General features: G+C 42.5%; 1 protein-coding gene across 1 annotated transcript; it reads left to right on the plus strand.

Annotated features, from left to right (window-relative positions):
* The first annotated feature begins 2,994 nt into the window (after nucleotides 1-2,994).
* On the plus strand, nucleotides 2,995-17,222 carry LOC138792702 (retinol dehydrogenase 7-like). Its single transcript, XM_069970422.1, has 6 exons — nucleotides 2,995-3,280; nucleotides 8,298-8,628; nucleotides 9,306-9,564; nucleotides 12,754-12,917; nucleotides 14,851-15,088; nucleotides 16,957-17,222. Exons 2-5 carry the CDS (start codon nucleotides 8,316-8,318, stop codon nucleotides 15,069-15,071), a joined length of 957 nt encoding a protein of 318 aa, XP_069826523.1. The 5' UTR covers nucleotides 2,995-3,280; nucleotides 8,298-8,315; the 3' UTR covers nucleotides 15,072-15,088; nucleotides 16,957-17,222.
* The last annotated feature ends 589 nt before the right edge of the window (nucleotides 17,223-17,811 follow it).

Here is a 17,811-nt window from a genome sequence, read left to right on the forward strand (position 1 = left end):
TCGTGTTCATGTCATCTCACTGTCTCCTCCACTCTCAAGTCAAGTCTCAATTTATCGAGTAACCTCCTCTAAAAGACTTTGCTGAACTCCAGATTCACCCCAAAGCTCAGTATACCTGCTAAAAGCAATGATTCACATAGTTCAAGTGTTGACAGGATCTTGTCAAGTCAATGCTCCAGCCACCACTATGGCACCTTGCGTACAAAGGAACTGTATATTTGCTGTACGGCACCTTTTAAAAAGTTACAAGTAAAACTGCTATCCTGTTTAATTTCTCTGGACATAGGGGCTGGACATTAACAGGCATGTATTGGCATCCTGCTGCAGTGGTACCGCAATACTTGGACTTGCAAGTAACAACTAGCACCCCTGGGTTACCACTGTTGCAGTTGTTGCTGGTATGTTAGATGAAGTTATTAGTAAAGTGGATGCAGTTGCTGTTGGTGCAGTCCCTTGTGCACTTACATGCAAAAGCAAGAATGTAATAGAGACCCTTACTGCCAGCTCACACTGAGTAAATTCAGCTGAATCCCGCCTGCCTCAGTGTCAAACGGAGACTCTATAAGAGGGCTTGCACGTTTCCGCTCTCCTCCACTCAAAGAATTGACAAAAGAATTCCACCAAATTTACTCAGTATGAACTGGCCTTTACAGGGGCATCTCTAAAACAGCTTGTGAGGTCACTAACATTCTAGATTTAGTTGTCACGTTCGTATTCCGCAGCGGAACAGTGAGTCCTAACTGAACCCAGCCCACTGTCCCTGCCTACTTGGACATACTGCCCTAGGTGACAGACCCCAACTGGGCCCCAGTCCCTACGCTGCTAAGTGCAGGGCCAGACAAGGAAAAAGTCAGCAGTCCAATTCAAACCAGCCAGGTACATATAAACCACAAATCAGAACCAAAATCACAGTCAGAAAACAAGCCAGAGGTCAAACCCAAGATAGCAAGATAGTACAAAAGGCCAAAGTCAGAAACATTGTCAGGAGCGAGGTACAAAATCACATAACAAGCCAAAGTCAGGAACACAAAGTAATGCTGGTGAAGTTAGGCAAGGCAAAACTATCACTGGCAGGCATGGAGAATCAGCTGATTGTTTAAATCCACCGCCCCTGATTTGCATGGAGCGTCTGGCTGCTTGTCATTGCCTCTGGCTCCTGCACAGCTTCGCTCCTGCCCCGGACTGCTGATAGGCTGCTTATCTGCAGTATCAGCTGGCTGGGCATGTATGGAATTGTCAGCCTGCCTCTGTCTCTGCAGCGCTGCAGAGCGACCAGGTAAATACATTACATTAGTATTTACTAATGGGAATCGGGTATTTGAAGTTAGGGTCCATTTACACAGAAAGATTATCTCAGAATTTCCTTTATGACCTGATCTCTGTTTATAGTCTGTTCCTGGCTTTGGCTTCAAATCTTTGGCAGATAATCTGTCAGATAATCTTTTTGTGTAAATTGACCCTTAGGGTGGTATTACACGGGCCGAGCAGGGCCCGATAATACCTGTAAACGAGCAGCGATCTGCTAGATCGTTGCTCGTTTACTGGGCCTATTACATGGCCCGATAATCGTTTGACAAGAGCTGCAAGGACATCGTTACCGATGTCCTTGCAGCCCTTGCTAAACTGGCATACATTACCCATCCACATTCCAGGGCTGCTCCTGCCGTCCGCTTCTCCCGGGGTCCCGGGCTCTAGCTTCACAGCGGCCTGTCAGCTGGTAGGCCGCTCAGCCAATCACAGGCCGGGACCCCGGGAGAAGCGGACGGCAGGAGCAGCCCTGGAACGTGGATGGGTAATGTATATCGTTAGTCGCCGGCCACGCACCGCTATTACACGCAGCGGTGCACGGTCGGCACCCGACAAAAATAGGGTCTAACCTATATCAACGATCAGCCGATGATCGTTGTCATCGGCTGATCGTTGCATTTATTACACGGAGCGATAATCGACCGAATCGGGCCAATTTGGCTGATTATCGTTCCGTGTAATAGTACCCTTAGAGTGGGCGAAAATTTAGCTTTGCTTTATGTTTTTTAATAATCAACTTATGGTTATGATTTCACATACAAACTGGTTGTATGTAATCATATACTGCAATCAAAGTATTGACTCCAACTGGTCAGCCCTAAACGGCAGCAGACAACTGGGCGATTTTCCTTAACCTGATCTGGTAAACACAGAGACAAACGTACAAAAACAATGAAGGGGTGGTCAAAGGTCCTAGTCGGTAACAGCCGGTCAAAAAAGGTACAGAATCGGTATTCAAGGGATCGTCAAAGTCAACGCCAAAAGTCAGATAAGCCGGAATAGAAGTCAGTACAAATTTAAGGTCAAGAAAACACTAAATAACCAGGCTCTATCGCAGGCAAGGAATGGGAAACAGGGAAAGGTACTTATGGAACCTGGAGTTCCAGCCCCAGGCGTGATTGGGGCTGCGGCTCCAGCTGTCAGTCAACAATCAGTGAACACACTACACCTTACGCTGATCGGCTAGGGGAGTGAAACCCTGGCCACCACTACAACAAGGAATAGTAGAGCAGAGTAAAACATGAGAAGCAGTCTGGCTGCTATGGACACCGTCGTTGCGCCCCTAGCAACCGGCCTGAGTGGTTGTTATGTATGCTTTGGCCGCACGCACGGCCCGAGTCCTAACAGCATCTTAGAACTCTGCACTGTGCTGTTCCTACTTGCCTAAGCTTACACTGGCCTGAGCCTGCTATTCTGCTTGAAATACACTCATTACTCTCCCTGGCTTCATTGGTACAGTACACAAGCTCTGAAAGCCAAGGAATGAAATGTGGGTTACTCCCTCTTGGCTTTATCAGCACATTGCACAAGCATTGGAGGCCAGAGGAGGGTGTCTGGGATTCTGCTCCCAGTAAATAAAAAGTGAATTTAAACAGATAGGACTGGGCAAGCTTGTAATCACAAGCTGGGGTTTAGTGTCTCAAACCTAGCTGATAGGTTCCCCTTTAAGCTCAGTTGTGTATTTGTTTATGATTTTACAGAGATATGCAAGAGTTAAATCTGTCTGAGATCCCGAGAGCCACGTCCAGTCCAACCATTATACTTTTCCTCCCTTTTAGGATCCACTCCAAGTTTGGGAAAATAAACACAGCACAACTTGCAGCACAGCCAGCCTTGGGTAAATTAAACCTAAGAATTGCGCAGTGTGATATAAAAAGATAACTACTTGTTTTCGATTTACTAAAACATATTAGCTCAACTCTTTTCCATAACACATCAAGAACCCATTCTGCTTTGGAACTGTACTAGAAAGGTAAGACAAAATCTTTCATAAATGCCTGTAAGGTTAGCATCCAGCTATAGCAGTGCTGTACAATATTCTAGAAAACACAGAGGTTTATGTAGAAACATTCAGTGCTGGGAGGAGTCATATTTCAGATGCATAGTTTTGTACCATTCGCATTAAAATCTGTTGTTCTGACATGCTGGTTGTTTCACAGTCACGCACTAAATGTTCTGCAAATGTAATAGCCTCATGTTCAACATACTGTAATATTACACTGTTTTTAAACATCAAGATACAAATCTATACACATCATACAGAAGATTTACACCAACAGTGACATTAGGGGTTCCATAACAAACATGCATATTAAAATAATGATCTTTATAGAATGTAATTCATTATATAAAGGTTCTTACAATAACAGCTTGTCATGCTTTATCTAAACTTAAAGGGGGTTTCCAGACAAAATGTAGTGACAAGCTCTCCTCAGGATAGCTCATAAGTCACTGATTGACAAGGTGCAGACACTGGGCACTAATGCTGATCAGCTGTTTGGTGCCCAATACACAGTGAACAGAGTTTGTCTCCGTTTATGGTGTAGCAGTGGTGATGTGTAACTGCAGCTCAGCTCTGATTCACTTGAACAGGACCTGAGCTGTAGTTACACCCTGCCACCGTTACACAGTGTACAGAGAGAAACTCTATTCTCTGTGTCATGCAGTGCCAGTGATTAGGGTGGCTGCTGGGTGTCTGCACCCCACCAGTCAGTTACTGATGAGTTAGTCTGCAGATAGCTCATAAGTTCATTTTGCCTAGAAAACCCCGGATATTTTAAATTTTTTCATTTTTCAAGATACTCAACCAAAGACTGAAAAGTTTAAAAAATAAATTATGTATCTATACAAACAGCAAAGTGAAACAAAAGCCATCATTAAAACCTAAACAAACAAAACGGTTTCTGAGGACTAAAGAGAAGTGATCATTAGAGATGAGCAAACCTGCCGGATATCTGGTTCGTACAAACCAGAAATCTCGGCATCTGACTCCCGCTGTCTGCCGGCTCCGAGCAGCAGTGGATACAGCGTAAGGACCGCCTGGAACACTGGGATACAGCCTATGGCATAGGCTGTATCCCAGTTTTCTAGGCGTTCCTTAGGCTGTATCCACCCGCTGCACAGAGCTGGCAGCTGTATCCAGCCGCTTCCGGGTGTCTGACGTTGGCCCGAGACGTGACGTCTCAGGTCCGCTCAGCCACCCAGTGAAGGAGGCGGGATCTAAGCGGACTTGAAACGGATCCCGCCTCCTTCACTGAGGAGTAATAAATGATCATCAGGATCATTTTGTACAGCTATTATTTAAAAAGAAATTTATAAAAAAGGCATTTTTTCCATTTAAAAACCAGTGTGTAAACATAGAGAGAATGTAAGATGAAGAAAAAAGGAGAAATGATAGAGAATGATAAGAAGAAGAGAGAGTGCGGTTTGCCTGGTAAATATAGTCCTGAGACAATACATGTAAATAAAAGCAAACAAGGAGAGTGGGCCCTATTACACTCACAGATTCTGTGACAGAATTTTGGGACCAAAGCCAGGAATGGATTTGAAAAGAGGGGAAATTTTAGTCTTTTATTTATGACCTGTTTTCTCTTTATAGACTGTTCCTGGCTTTGGCTTCAATAATCTGTCATATAAATCTGTGTGTGTAATAGGGCTTTAAAGTGTCACTGTCGTGAATTTTTTTTTGCAGAAATCAATAGTCCAGGCGATTTTAAGAAACTTTGTAATTGGGTTTATTATCCGAAAAATGCATTTTTATCATGAAAAAGCAGTTTGAAGCTCTCCCCCCTGTCTTCATTGTTCTCCTATGGAGAGAGCTAAAGAAAAGACCAAAACAGGACAACAAAGAGTTAATCTACAAATCCCTCATGGGATATCTCCTGTGACAGTCACCAGTGACCTGTCTGAGCTCAGATTACAGCTGTCACCCAGCTCCGTGTCTGTAATCCTCTGTTATCTGCTTTCTGCTGCCGGCTAACTCCCTCCTTCCTCCTCCCCCCTCCCCTCTCCCTAGAACAGACAGGGTACGTCTCCTGCAACAAGTCACAATTTTCAGATTTTTCAGAGTGGATGAAAAAGAGGAAGGAGGGGGGGACCTGGGAAAAGGCTTTTTACATGCAGATAATGGCAGATTTGGCTAATAAACCCAATTACAAAGTTTCTTAAAATCGCCTGGACTATTGATTTCTGCAAAAAAAAAAAAATACGACAGTGACTCTTTAAGGTCATAACCACACAACATCCCTTTTTGACCTTTAAAAGACGTTCTTTCCAAATTCTGTCATTTTGCGGCCAAATAACGTCTGTTATTTGGGTGCAAAATTAGGGCCATGCAAAAAAACAGTGGTCAACAAATGGCCGGAAATGTAGGACATTTACTAGTACTGACCAGATGTAGGCCTGCACTAGTTTGTGCGATTTTTCCAAGATTTTACAAATGATAAATTGGATGCAAATCCCAGATTATGCAAATTTGTGGGTAAATACTTGAAACAGACAAAAAACATTTGTCAAATTCTGGTCCATAGATAGAAATTAAACCAAAAAATAGGTGAAAAATCCAATTATTCACCTAAAAATAGGTGCAGAGCCTTGATAGATTTCCCCCATTGTGTAGTGGTGGCCTTACATTGATTATTTTGAAAGTTAAACATCTAGAAGCTTTTTGTCTAAAAGCCCAAAAGCCCCAAAGCAGCCTGCTGTTGCCCTATAACTATTAGGCTATGTACACACAACATATTTTTTCGTATTTCTACAGCCATTGTTGCCAATTGCAACAATGTCCATGGTTCATACGAAAAATACGTTGGCTTGCTGTCTATGGGATCCTGGCCGGAGCCTATACAGATAGTATACGCTCCAGCTGGGACCCCTAGCGGCACCGCAAACAACTGACATGTCAGTTTTCTGCGGCCGCTATTCAGTGAAACGTGGCCGTAGAAAACCCTGTCAGTGCACACTGTGTGGAGCGAGTGGCTCCAGCTGCAAGCTTCATAACGTGCAGTGAGGAGTTCTGATGTGGGCGCACACAGATGCGCCCGCATCAGAACTCTGCGGGCCGAAAGATCATCTGGCCAGTACTGCACTGGGATGGGGCCAGGATGATCTTTTTTAGAGACCGGCCGCTCCGTGACCCGGTCGGGTCACGGAATGGCCGGTCTCTTGCGCCATGTGAACATGGCCTTAAAGATGTTATCCAGGATCAGACAACAACTAGTTGCTTCCTCCAGAAACAGCACCACTCTTGTCTTTAGTTTGTGTGTAGTTTTGTAGCTCAGTTTCATTGAAGTAATTGGAGTCAAGTTGTTATACCACAAATACATTGAGGATAGGTGTGGGGCTGTTTTTGAAAGAAAGCAACTAGGTCTTTTTTTTTAATTCTTAATAACCATTTTAAATAGAGCTTAGAGCTCCCTGTCCAGAAAAGTAGTGGGCGCTGTTAATAGGCCAACCATCTAAGTGTTTGGATTGGGCGATCACCCAAGTACAAAAGACAGGTTGGACAACCATACACATGTCAGGCAGCATCTTGGACTGACCAAACACATATGCTATTGTGGCAGTGGATGTGCAATAACAGCCTAGTCAGAAATCTGCCTTCAGGAGACTGGACCTGGATTTCTGGTAAGTTCAGCTTTGTTTTACAGCATGATAACAACAAAAAAATAATGAATGCAAATTGCAAACTTGCTTTATTTCACATCTACTGTTGATTTAGATTTTGAAAGTTATAACAACAGTGACACTTTAAACTGTCTATGGATATGTGGACATTACTGCCTTTATGACTCAGGGGCAAACAATCTACACAGTCATTTAATTATGTTTATTCCATTAAACATTTTTTCTTACTTTATCTCAGTCACAGTTCAGAATGCTTTCCTTTGGCCGAGTATTAGGGTATGCTTGCATAGCGTATACATTGTGGATTTCATGTAAGGTAAAAAAATTCAGTGTGTAATAAATGAGTTTCTCTGTCTATAATCTACATCCAGTGCTGTGGATTTGATACTGAAATTTTCATTGATGGACTCTTGCCCTCTAAGTTCATGGATGGTGACGCAACCATGACATTATTTGCCTTCACCTGACCTATATTGGAGTACACTTACCCCTTTTGACACTTTGAGCTTGTAAAAAGAAGCTCTGCGACATACCCTATCCATAACGTATCAAATGCTGCCAACTACCCCTGAGGAGCCCCCGCTGGACTTCATGTTGAAATGGGAGACTAATTTAGGGATTACTCTTACTTAGCCAACTAAATCTTTGACCATTTCATGTCTATGATGTCTTATCAGTGAAAGGATTCTACAGATTGAATTATAACCCATTCATAGGAGACAAGCAGCCCCATATGTGTGTGGTAGGTAATTAATAAAAATGAGCATGCAAACCCAGCAGTACTGCATATGTTTGTATATAGAGGCCTACAGTTATCTTGTGTCTATGAAAGCCAGGGACAAAACTTTGCCAGCGGTACACAAGGTATTAGTGTATTTTATGAAACTGTCCCTGTCAAACAAAAATTAAACTTTTGACGTGTCCTAGGGACACATCAAATATTTTGATCAATCCGGGTCTGGGTGTGCAGATTACATTGGAGATACAATTCCCCCTGCATTAACAATAAGTGGGGTCTGAACATGCAAACCCCAAAGGATTGAAACTTTCACATGATTCTAAGACACATGAAAAGTATTTTAAATTTAGATTGCCTGTTAAAAGGAGTATATCTCTTAACGATTTTTTAACTGTTAGATAATGCAGAAGTAGGCAATTTTGCGAATGCTTTAATTAAGCAAAAATGCTTACTTTTGTTTCCGCGCCCAGTGCTCTGCTCCTTTTTGCTCATTGCCCAGGTTACCAACCACCATTCTCCCTTCTGTGAGGAAGTCTATTGCAGCATGCTGGGAGTTATAGTTTTGCAACAGCTGGAGATCTGATCTGAAAGCATTAGCAATTAATTTTATTTTTTTTTGTTGTAGACTTTTACCACCTCCATCATGTGGCTCCTTGTGTTGATGCTGTTGGGTTTGCTGTTAATATATAGATGGTACAGGCAGAGCCAGATATTGGAGAATCTCTCAGATAAATATGTATTTATCACTGGATGTGACACTGGATTTGGAAACCTGCTGGCCAAGCAACTGGACAAACTTGGAATGAAGGTTCTGGCTGCTTGTTTGACAGAGAAGGGAGCTGAGGACCTGAAGAAGGAGACCTCTACTAGACTGCAAACTACAATATTAGATGTTTCTGACAGCAAGAAAGTGAGAGCGGTCGGCGAGTGGGTGTCTCATGTTGTTGGAGATAGAGGTATGTTAAGAGCCATTTACATGACTAAACATTGTCTATATGAGCATTCATTCACCATCTGTCATCTTACCTTGCCGCTCTGGACCTCCAGAAGCACGCTTCAGCAGCTTCACAATGGGCACACTGTAAGGCCTTATTCACACACCCCAGGAAATTGTCCATGGTCACAGATCCACAACCACAGACAGTTTTAGGGCCCATTGAAGTGAATTTGACCATTTACATGATCCATGCCGCGACCCGCAACGCAAAAAAATAAGACATGTCCTAGTGCGGATCGTGACATGGATCACCCCTGCCGCCCAGCCGCAGAGATGACAGGAGAGCATGATGTGCTCTCCCATCATCTCATCTACTACTCACCTACTCCCCGCACTGACCGGCTTCATCTTCACCCCAAGTGGCCTGGACTACGCTGCCTTCTCCTGGCAGCATAGTCCAGGCCACTTCCAGGGAGCGCATGTAGCCGGTCAGCACGGGGGAATAGGTGAGTAGTATATGAGATGATAGGAGAGCACATCATGCTCTCCTGTCATCTCTGCGGCTGGGTGGGGCGATCTGTGCCGAGCGGCAGTGGGGACTCCGGCTAGGGTTCTGATCTTAGTTGTATGCAAATATTTTCAAGATAACATACCTTATTGACCATTTATGCTTTTTATATTGAACATATTTTGTAGGACTTTGGGGTCTGGTAAATAATGCTGGCATTCCTGGTCAAATGGTTCCCCTTGGATGGCTAGAAAAAAACGACTTTGTTAGAGTTCTGGAGGTGAATTTACTGGGTTTGATTGATGTAACACTGACGTTACTGCCACAAGTCAGGAAAGCCAGAGGAAGGATTGTTAATGTTTCCAGTATTGCTGGCAGATTGCCTCTTATTCCAGGGGGTTACAATATCTCCAAATACGGGGTGGAAGTCTTCTCTGATCTTTTAAGGTAAATATAATTTATTGAACATGTAAATTGATATTAAAATGTTAAAGAGCACCTGTCACTCCCGACCCCCCGTTAGAGCCCCCTATACTCACGTGATCCCGCCGGGTCCCGCTTCCTGAGTCACGGAGATATCAGCGCCCAAAGCCCGGCGCGCGCTGACAGGAGAGTCCGACGCTCATAGAGAATGACGGAGCATCGGACTCCCCATTCATTCTCTATGGGCATCTGACTCTCCTGTCAGCGCGCGCGCCGGGCTTTGGGCGCTGATATCTCCGTGACCCGACCGCCTCAGAAAGCAGGACCCGGCGGGATCACGTGAGTATAGGGGGCTCTAACGGGGGTCGGGAGCCTGTCACCCCGGCACGGGGGGTGACAGGTCTCCTTTAATATAATTTTTTTTATACCCATTATGTTAGTTAAATTTTGCAGTGAAACAGAAAAGACCAAGGCAGTATGTACTAAAATTAGTTTGAAGTAACTTTTCAGGATAAGTTGTTGTCTGTACATGGGGAGTAGCATTATTTGTGGCCAGTATATAACTTGTACATGGCAGGTTTCACCAGATTGTTGCTCTGCAAGCTCCATCTTTAATGTTCAGTTTTCACTGAACTAGTGGGTCGAGACTTACATTTTATTATGCTCCAATGCACTGCGCACACACAGTAGAGAGGATCCTGTTATCCAATGTGTTTATATACACCCTAAGAAGCAGTGGTAGCATGAAGGACATGGTGGAACGTCACACATCACACACTGATTAAATCTCCTTGAATCAGTCTTTCCTCTCAGGACAAATTTGAGCAGTTTTTCAGTCAATAATGAACCCCACTTACTGTCTCCCTTTGGGCAAAAGTCAATGCCTTGATGCAGATGGAGGATCTTATCTTAGTAAACAAAAGATTTCACTCCCCCTTCCTGCCCTGTCTCTTCATCCTTTTGTTTCTCTTTTTTTCGTTCTTTTTTTGCTTATTGTTTTTGAAAAGGAGGAAAATGCTAAACAGGATCGGCAGGCCTTCTCCACTTTTCTAGAATACCACATCCTTATTTTACAACTGTATTGTATTCCTCTTCTGTAAAGGATACGGAATGTGTGATGTTATTGTTTTTTCTTCTGTTTGATATACTGTATTTTCCTGCATATAAGACTACCTTTTAACCCCGGAAGATCTTCTCAAAAGTCAGGGGACGTCTTATACACCAGGTGTCATCTCATAGGACGGGTGCTGAAAAACTTCGATACCGGACTAGAGAATCTGTGGTTGCTGCATACGGTGGGGGGAGCCAAAAAACTGCCACATCTTCACCGTATGCGGTGACTGTATGAAGGAGAGAGCAAGCTGCAGGCATTTGGGGTATGGGGGAAAAAGAGATACGGTAGAGTGGTGCTTTGCCCAGAAAAACACACCTCTTTCACCCGTCTGGCCCGCACTTGTATCCTATCGGTATTACTGTACCTCCTGATGTTTTTTATCAATTTTTGTTGGTGTGCGTTGGAAGAGGGGTAGTGCAATTGCTCAAGAACCCAGTTCTTTCACAGCTCCTTCCAGATGCCTCCAACAAAGGACAATTATTTAAAATAAAGAAGTGAGAATGTAAAACAGAAATATGTAAGCAAGTCTACATCCACAGAAGATCTGTGGCTAGTTTTTTAAGATGTCTGGAACAACCTCCCTATAAAGTTCCATCAAAAATTGTGTACCTAGCAGAACTGAATACTGTTCCTCCAGGTATGTAGATATACCAATATAAATATATACAGTATAGGAATACAACCCTTTCATACAATGTTGAAACCTAAAAAAGAAATAACCACTTGTTAACCCCTAGACGACCCTGGACGTATCTGTACACCCTGGCCACCTGTCACCAGACCCTTCAAAGCAGGTGGGGACTTCATAGCAGTTGGGGGCCCTCACCGTTAACCCCTTAAACGCCACCATCGCTGCGAGATTGCAGCGTTTAAGTGTAAGTGGCAGGAGCAGTTCCTGTCACTTACAGATCGGGAGTCACACTGTTGGGGTCCCAATCGTTGTGTCGGACCGCCAGAGGTCTCTTACCTTGCTCCGTGCAGTCCAATCGGCATTCTGCTCATTGAGTCTGCCACAGGCAGGCTAAATGGGCAGAGTGCCTAATACACTGATCAATGCTATGCCTATGGCATAGCAATGATCAGTGTATGCAATCTAATAATTGCATATAAAGGTCCCCCATGAGGACATAAAATGTGTATTAGAAAAAAAGTGAAAATGTCTTTAAAAAAATACCCCAAATCTCCTCCCTCAATAAAAATTAAAATCACCCCCTCTCATATTTTATAAATAAAACATATAAAAATAAATAAATGAACATATTATATACCGTGGCGTAAGTAATTGTCCGATCTATTAAAATATAACAATCGTCATTCTATACGGCGAATGTCATAAATGAAAAAGAGGGGGAAAAGCGTCAGAATTTATTTATTTTTGTTACATTATATATAAAAAATAAAATAAAAAGTGAGTAAAACGTCCGATCTACATAAATATGGTATTAATAAAAACTAGAGATCATGGCACAAAGAATGACACTCCATGCAGCTCCGTAGATAAAAAACTAAAACCATTATAGGAGTCACAAGAGGGACATTTTATCAATAATTAATTGCAAAAAAAAAAGATTTCATTAAAAAAAATAAAACATTAGAGAATCTGTATAAACCTGCATATGGTTGTGTTTGGACTGACCTATAGAATGATGGTATCATGTCGCTTTTACCGTATAGTGCATTATGCAGACACAGGAACCCCCCAAAAGTTATAATATTGTATTCTTTATTCCAATTTCACCAATTTATATTTTCTTGTTTTGGCGGTTCCATCATAAATGTTATGGTAGAATGAAAGACACCGTTACAAAGCACACCTGTTCCTAAAAAAAAATACCAAGTAGATAGAAAAATGAAAGTGCTAGAGCTCTTAGAAGGGGAGGAGGAAAAAACAAAAGCGCAAAAATTTAAATTTGCGCGGTCCACTGGGTCATTTTGGGCTGGGTCCTCAAAGGGTTAAACATCTCTATGAATTTAAAGTTATGTTTTATGGTTGTAATGTAGTACACAGAAACTGTGTATGATCTAGGTTACTGGCTTATCTACAGTTTGGTTACCAGAAAATGGATCTTCCTAAATATTTTTTTCTTTTATCTTTTTAGACAGGAAGTTGATGATTTTGGAGTAAAAGTTTCAATTGTTGAGCCAGGGGCATTTAACACAAGTCTTTCTCTCCTGCCTTTCATTAAGAAGAGTGTGGAGGATAAATGGCAGATGTTGGCAGCTGAGACTAAAAAGATCTATGGAGAACAATACTGTAAAAAACGTAAGACTTTATTAACCTGTATTGAAAAACATTTTTGTAAAAATTGAAATCAACTGATCCCTGTCCATACTATCCGCAGACTGTATGTTGTGTATTTTATAAGTCTGATACCTTTTAGAGATGAGTGAACTTACAGTAAGTTTGGGATCACGGACGTTCGGCATTTGACACCCAGTGGCTGGAGAAGATGGATGCAGCTCTAATGCTGCCTGAAAAACATGGATACAGGCTATGGCTATGTTCCCACACAGTATTTTTTGCTCAGTATTTTGCAACCAAAACCAGGAGTGGATTGAAATCACAGAAAGGCTTTGTTCACACACTGTTGAAACTGTTCACAAACTGTTGGCAAATAAACGGCCTTTATTTCAAAACAACTGCCGTACTTTGCGGGAACCTAACTGACTATCTATGTTTTTCAGGCAGCCCTAAAGCTGCATCCATCTTCTTCAGTCACTGAGAGTCAAATGCTGAGAGTTTGGGTTGGGACAAACCTGACTGTAATTTCGGTCATCTCTAATGCTTTTATTAAGTTTTGTTAATCTTCCATTGTGTCATCAGTCCAGCGGAAAAAAATTTGTATTGTCCCCAAAAGTCACCAACATACACTTATTACGGGAAATGCACATAAAGTTCTTTTTCCCTGCACTTACTACTAACTGAAGTCTTTACTTTCTGGATAAAAAGGTGATGTCACAACCCAACTCCCAGAGCTGTGTGAGCTGTGGCTGCTGGAGAGGATGATAGCAGAGCGATGCTTAGTGTCTGTTATATCCCCCTCCAGGACCCCCCACCACAGCTCTCCCCTAGCTAGGGGACACCTACACCAGCATACCCGCTCCCCACCCTGCCCAGCGAGACCTGCAAATTGCGCCTGGGCAGCAGCAAATTCAAACTCGCCGGCACCCAGCTCTGTCTCCTGCTCACCACAGCTGCTGTCTCTCTCTCCCCTGCCCGGGACTACACCCCTCACATGCCGGGGAAGGTGTCCCCTAGCTGAGGGAGACCAGGAGGGGGACAGAGCTGACACTGAGCATCCCCCTGCCATCATTCTCTCCACAGCTGGTACAGCTCTGGGAGTCAGGTCGTAACATCACCATTATTATCCAAGATTTCAGGAATTAGAGAGTGGAGGGAAAAATAACTTTATGTGCATTTCCGTAATAAGTGTATATTGATGATTTGTATAAGATTTGAGGGCCAATATAATATTTTAATTAAAAATTTTCGTCAGACTTCTTTAATTACTTGGTACATTCAATGAGGGAAACAATAAAAATTAGTGCAAGGAAAAGGGGTAAAGTTGCCCACAAAAACCAATTAGGTCACCTGTGTATTCATTGACTGCTGAATAACTGGTCAAGATTGTGCATAATATTCTTACCTTAAAGGGGTTGGCCACTTTATAGTAAAATAGGTCAGTACAAAGTATTAGTAAGTGTACTCACTGCATATACTGACAGCAGCTCCCTGTGTACCTCATAGAGCTAAAGTCAGACTCCACTTCACCAGGCTGTGGTGCCCTGCTCTGTTTTGTTTCAGTCCATAAAATGGCCGACATGGAGGAGCATGTGACCCTGCCCTGCCACAGGGAGTTGCTCTCAGTATATACAGTGAGTACACTAACTAATACTGTACACTGAGCAATTTTATTATAAAGTGGACAACCCCTTTAATGATTTTCAACATTATAACTATAACTACACCACGTTAGTGTCTATATACTTTGAAAGTCTTTTTTTCATATTGTTGGCCCCAACAGGTTTGAAATCAGTCATCTGCCATTTTCAATACTGTTTGTGTTACACTTGTCTTTCTGGGGGTTAAATACTAAATATGGTGTACACTCAGCCAAAAGAAGACATCTAAGATTCTAGTAGTATCAACAGGGTTACTGAGCAGTTTACATTAATTATCATTTTGTATTACTCAGATCTACAAAACATAGACCTATTGATTACAAAAAGTTCTTCTAGAAACTACTTGGTAACAAACTGTATGGAGCATGCACTGACTGCATGTCACCCCTGGACAAGATACTCTGCTGGACTGGATGCTAAACTATTCTACATCCCACTTTCCTATTGCCCAACAATTATGATTGATTATTTGGCATCAAGGAATGCACCAAAAGCTGCTGAACGAATTCAGTGATATACAGGAGCACATAGGTGGGTAAAAATGAATGCATTCTAGTTGTTTGTAGTCCATGGCCCAGACATTTGTCTCAGACAGATAGCAACCAATCACAATCCATGAAAGCTTGATTGTAATTTGTCTAAGGCTGCATTTACACATACAGATAACTGACCAATTTATCTGACAGATTTTTGAAACTGTCTGATTTTTTTTGTTGGTGAACTCTGTTGTGTTTTTGTTTTTTGCGCTACTTTGCAGCATAAAATGATAATCATAAAAAATGTATATACTGTATCTATTAGAGATTAGCGAGTGTACAGCAATAAGGAAGCAAAGCGCTAGTTATCTCTGAAATCCGCTTATCAGCCTGCTTCCATTTAACTTAATGCCGCTCTGTGACACTTCTCAGGTGCTGGGAAAAGTTGCATCCAGTCCTGGAAGACTTCTCCCAGGTTCCCAGGATTGGATCCAGCCTTTCCTAGCACCCGGGGAGAAGTGGCATGGAGCGGCAGTCAGTTAAAAGGCAGCAGCTGAATTAACTGGTTTGATGAGAATTAAAGAGGATGTACCGCCAGGTACATCCTCTTTAACCTAAACCCACTGATCGAACGGCGCCAGCACGGGGAAGCCGGTGCCGCGGTCCGTTTTTCGGAACCGAGGCCCCGTTCCCGCGCACAGCGCCGTTCTATGCACCGGAACCGGACGGTGCTCAAGCACTGGAGGCCGGCCGGCCGCCCCAAGTGGGAGGGAATTCCCTCCCCTGTATGACGCGGCTCCATTCATTCTAAGGGAGCCGCGTGATAGAGGGGAGGGAATTCACTCCCACTGTGGGCGGCCCGGCCCGCCTCCAGTGCTTAAGCACCGGCCGGTTCCGGTGCATAGAACGGCGCCGTGCACGGGAACCGGGCCTTGGTCCGAAAAACGGACCGCGGCACCGGCTTCCCCGTGTCGGTGCCGTTCGATCAGTGGGTTTAGGTTAAAGAGGATGTACCTGGTGGTACATCCTCTTTAAGGACCTCCTGTTCTGCAGTGCAAAGTCTTTTATATGCAACCTCTGTGTAGAGCAACAAACCATAACTACTCTTAACTTCACAAGACATACCTTCACAGGTTAGAAAAGTTGTAAATTAGAGATGAGCTAATATACAGTATAAACAAAGTGAATTGCTTTGTTAGTTCGTCAATCTGCTTAATAGCCTGCTGCCTTTGAAGTCTGTGCCAGTCTGACCTGGGTGCCTGGAAAAGCTGGATCCAGTCCTGGGAAATTTTTGGGTTAAGCTCTTTCAGGCACCTGGGGTGGAGCATAAAAGAGCAGTATGGACTTCAAAACCAGCAGGCTGTTAATCAGATTGCCGTGCTAACAAAGTGATTCGCTTCCTTTGTATAGTAAATTCACTCATCTCTACTGTAAATTAGTGTGCACCTATCCAAATTACCTTTACAGTGGCATGATAGTCTATACTCCTGTAAGCAGGCATATATACAACACGAGGCATTACCTACTTTTTAAGCATTTGTTATATACTGTTCAAGGGAACATAAAATGGTATACAAGTATATTATACAGTACTTACATTGAAGGGAGCCATAAGCAAATACACCCCCACTGGATTCTCAGTGTGTAGTCTGATAAGCAGATTTGCTTCATAAAGCCAAAGAAAAGTATTGAGACTGCACACCTTATACAAGAACTTTCCAAACCCGCTGCTTATTGTATTAACTAAAAAATGTATGACATTGGTACATCTTTAGTAAACTGATCAGTACAGACCAAAGAATCTCAAGGATCATATTTGGTTTCGGCCGTATACAGCAGCTGCAACGTGTAAGCGCACCAATGAGATGTCTAACACTATGACTAGTGCTAAAATAATTTTATATATTTTTGTTTGTTTTCCAGATGTTTTTGCCCTAAAAATATTCCTTGACTATATTATTGCTTACTCCACCTTTGTCTCTTCAATGCTATTAATCAAGAAATACCATGAAGTCTTTTAATATGGTCATTGCTAAACTATCATTTAAATAGCTGATAACATTGCATGAATGACCAATATTAAGCTGTGCTGCGTTATGATATGGGAAGGTAATATATATTATGGAAGTATTTTTAATTCCCCTAAAGCTAAAAATAAACAGTAAATAAAATATTTGTTTTCTCTTTCATTTTGTGTGTAAATTGTTGCATTTATTTGACAAACATGTCATGTTGACGTATTACATGGCCCAAAGAACGCTGTATATGCGAGCACAGGTTGAGGCGAGGGGCGTTAAATCCTGTGCCTGGTGCAAATTAGCAAAAAGTTTCAAGTTTTTGTAAAATATGATCATCAAGTAGGCGTAGTTTACCACAAATTGGGCGTGGCTTTGTAGGAAAGGGGCTCCTACTCACATCACATTTTCAAGTTACACCTAGACCAGATTTTTTTGCTGTTTGTAAAACCTTTTTTGCTGTTACACTTGGGTTTTTTCTCATGATTCTAGCATTGCATGTTATGGTCTTTTGCAGCATAAAAAAACTTTAAACCTGGAGCACTGACTGGTATCCAGGGAATAGGGATGTGGTGGTTTCCAGTTACTCACCGTGCCTCACCTTCTATGCTCCAGTCAGGCTTCTCTTTAAATAAAGGCAGACTAGGCTGGGTTACTGACATGTATATTATTACTAAGAAAGACCTAAAAAATGTATTATAGATAAAGGCTACAAAAGCATTAGTAAAAACCTAGGTGTGCATCTATCCAGTTAAACAAGTTG

This window comes from Dendropsophus ebraccatus, chromosome 5 (assembly GCF_027789765.1).
Source record: "Dendropsophus ebraccatus isolate aDenEbr1 chromosome 5, aDenEbr1.pat, whole genome shotgun sequence".
Taxonomy (NCBI): Eukaryota; Metazoa; Chordata; class Amphibia; order Anura; family Hylidae; genus Dendropsophus; species Dendropsophus ebraccatus.

Excerpts from the sequence above, each read along its gene's own strand:
- LOC138792702 (XM_069970422.1), top strand. The coding sequence starts at position 8,316 with ATGTGGCTCCTTGTGTTGATGCTGTTGGGTTTGCTGTTAATATATAGA. Across the intron at positions 8,629-9,305 it reads TCATGTTGTTGGAGATAGAG|GACTTTGGGGTCTGGTAAAT; the intron begins GTATGTTAAGAG and ends CATATTTTGTAG. Across the intron at positions 12,918-14,850 it reads AGAACAATACTGTAAAAAAC|ATCTACAAAACATAGACCTA; the intron begins GTAAGACTTTAT and ends TGTATTACTCAG.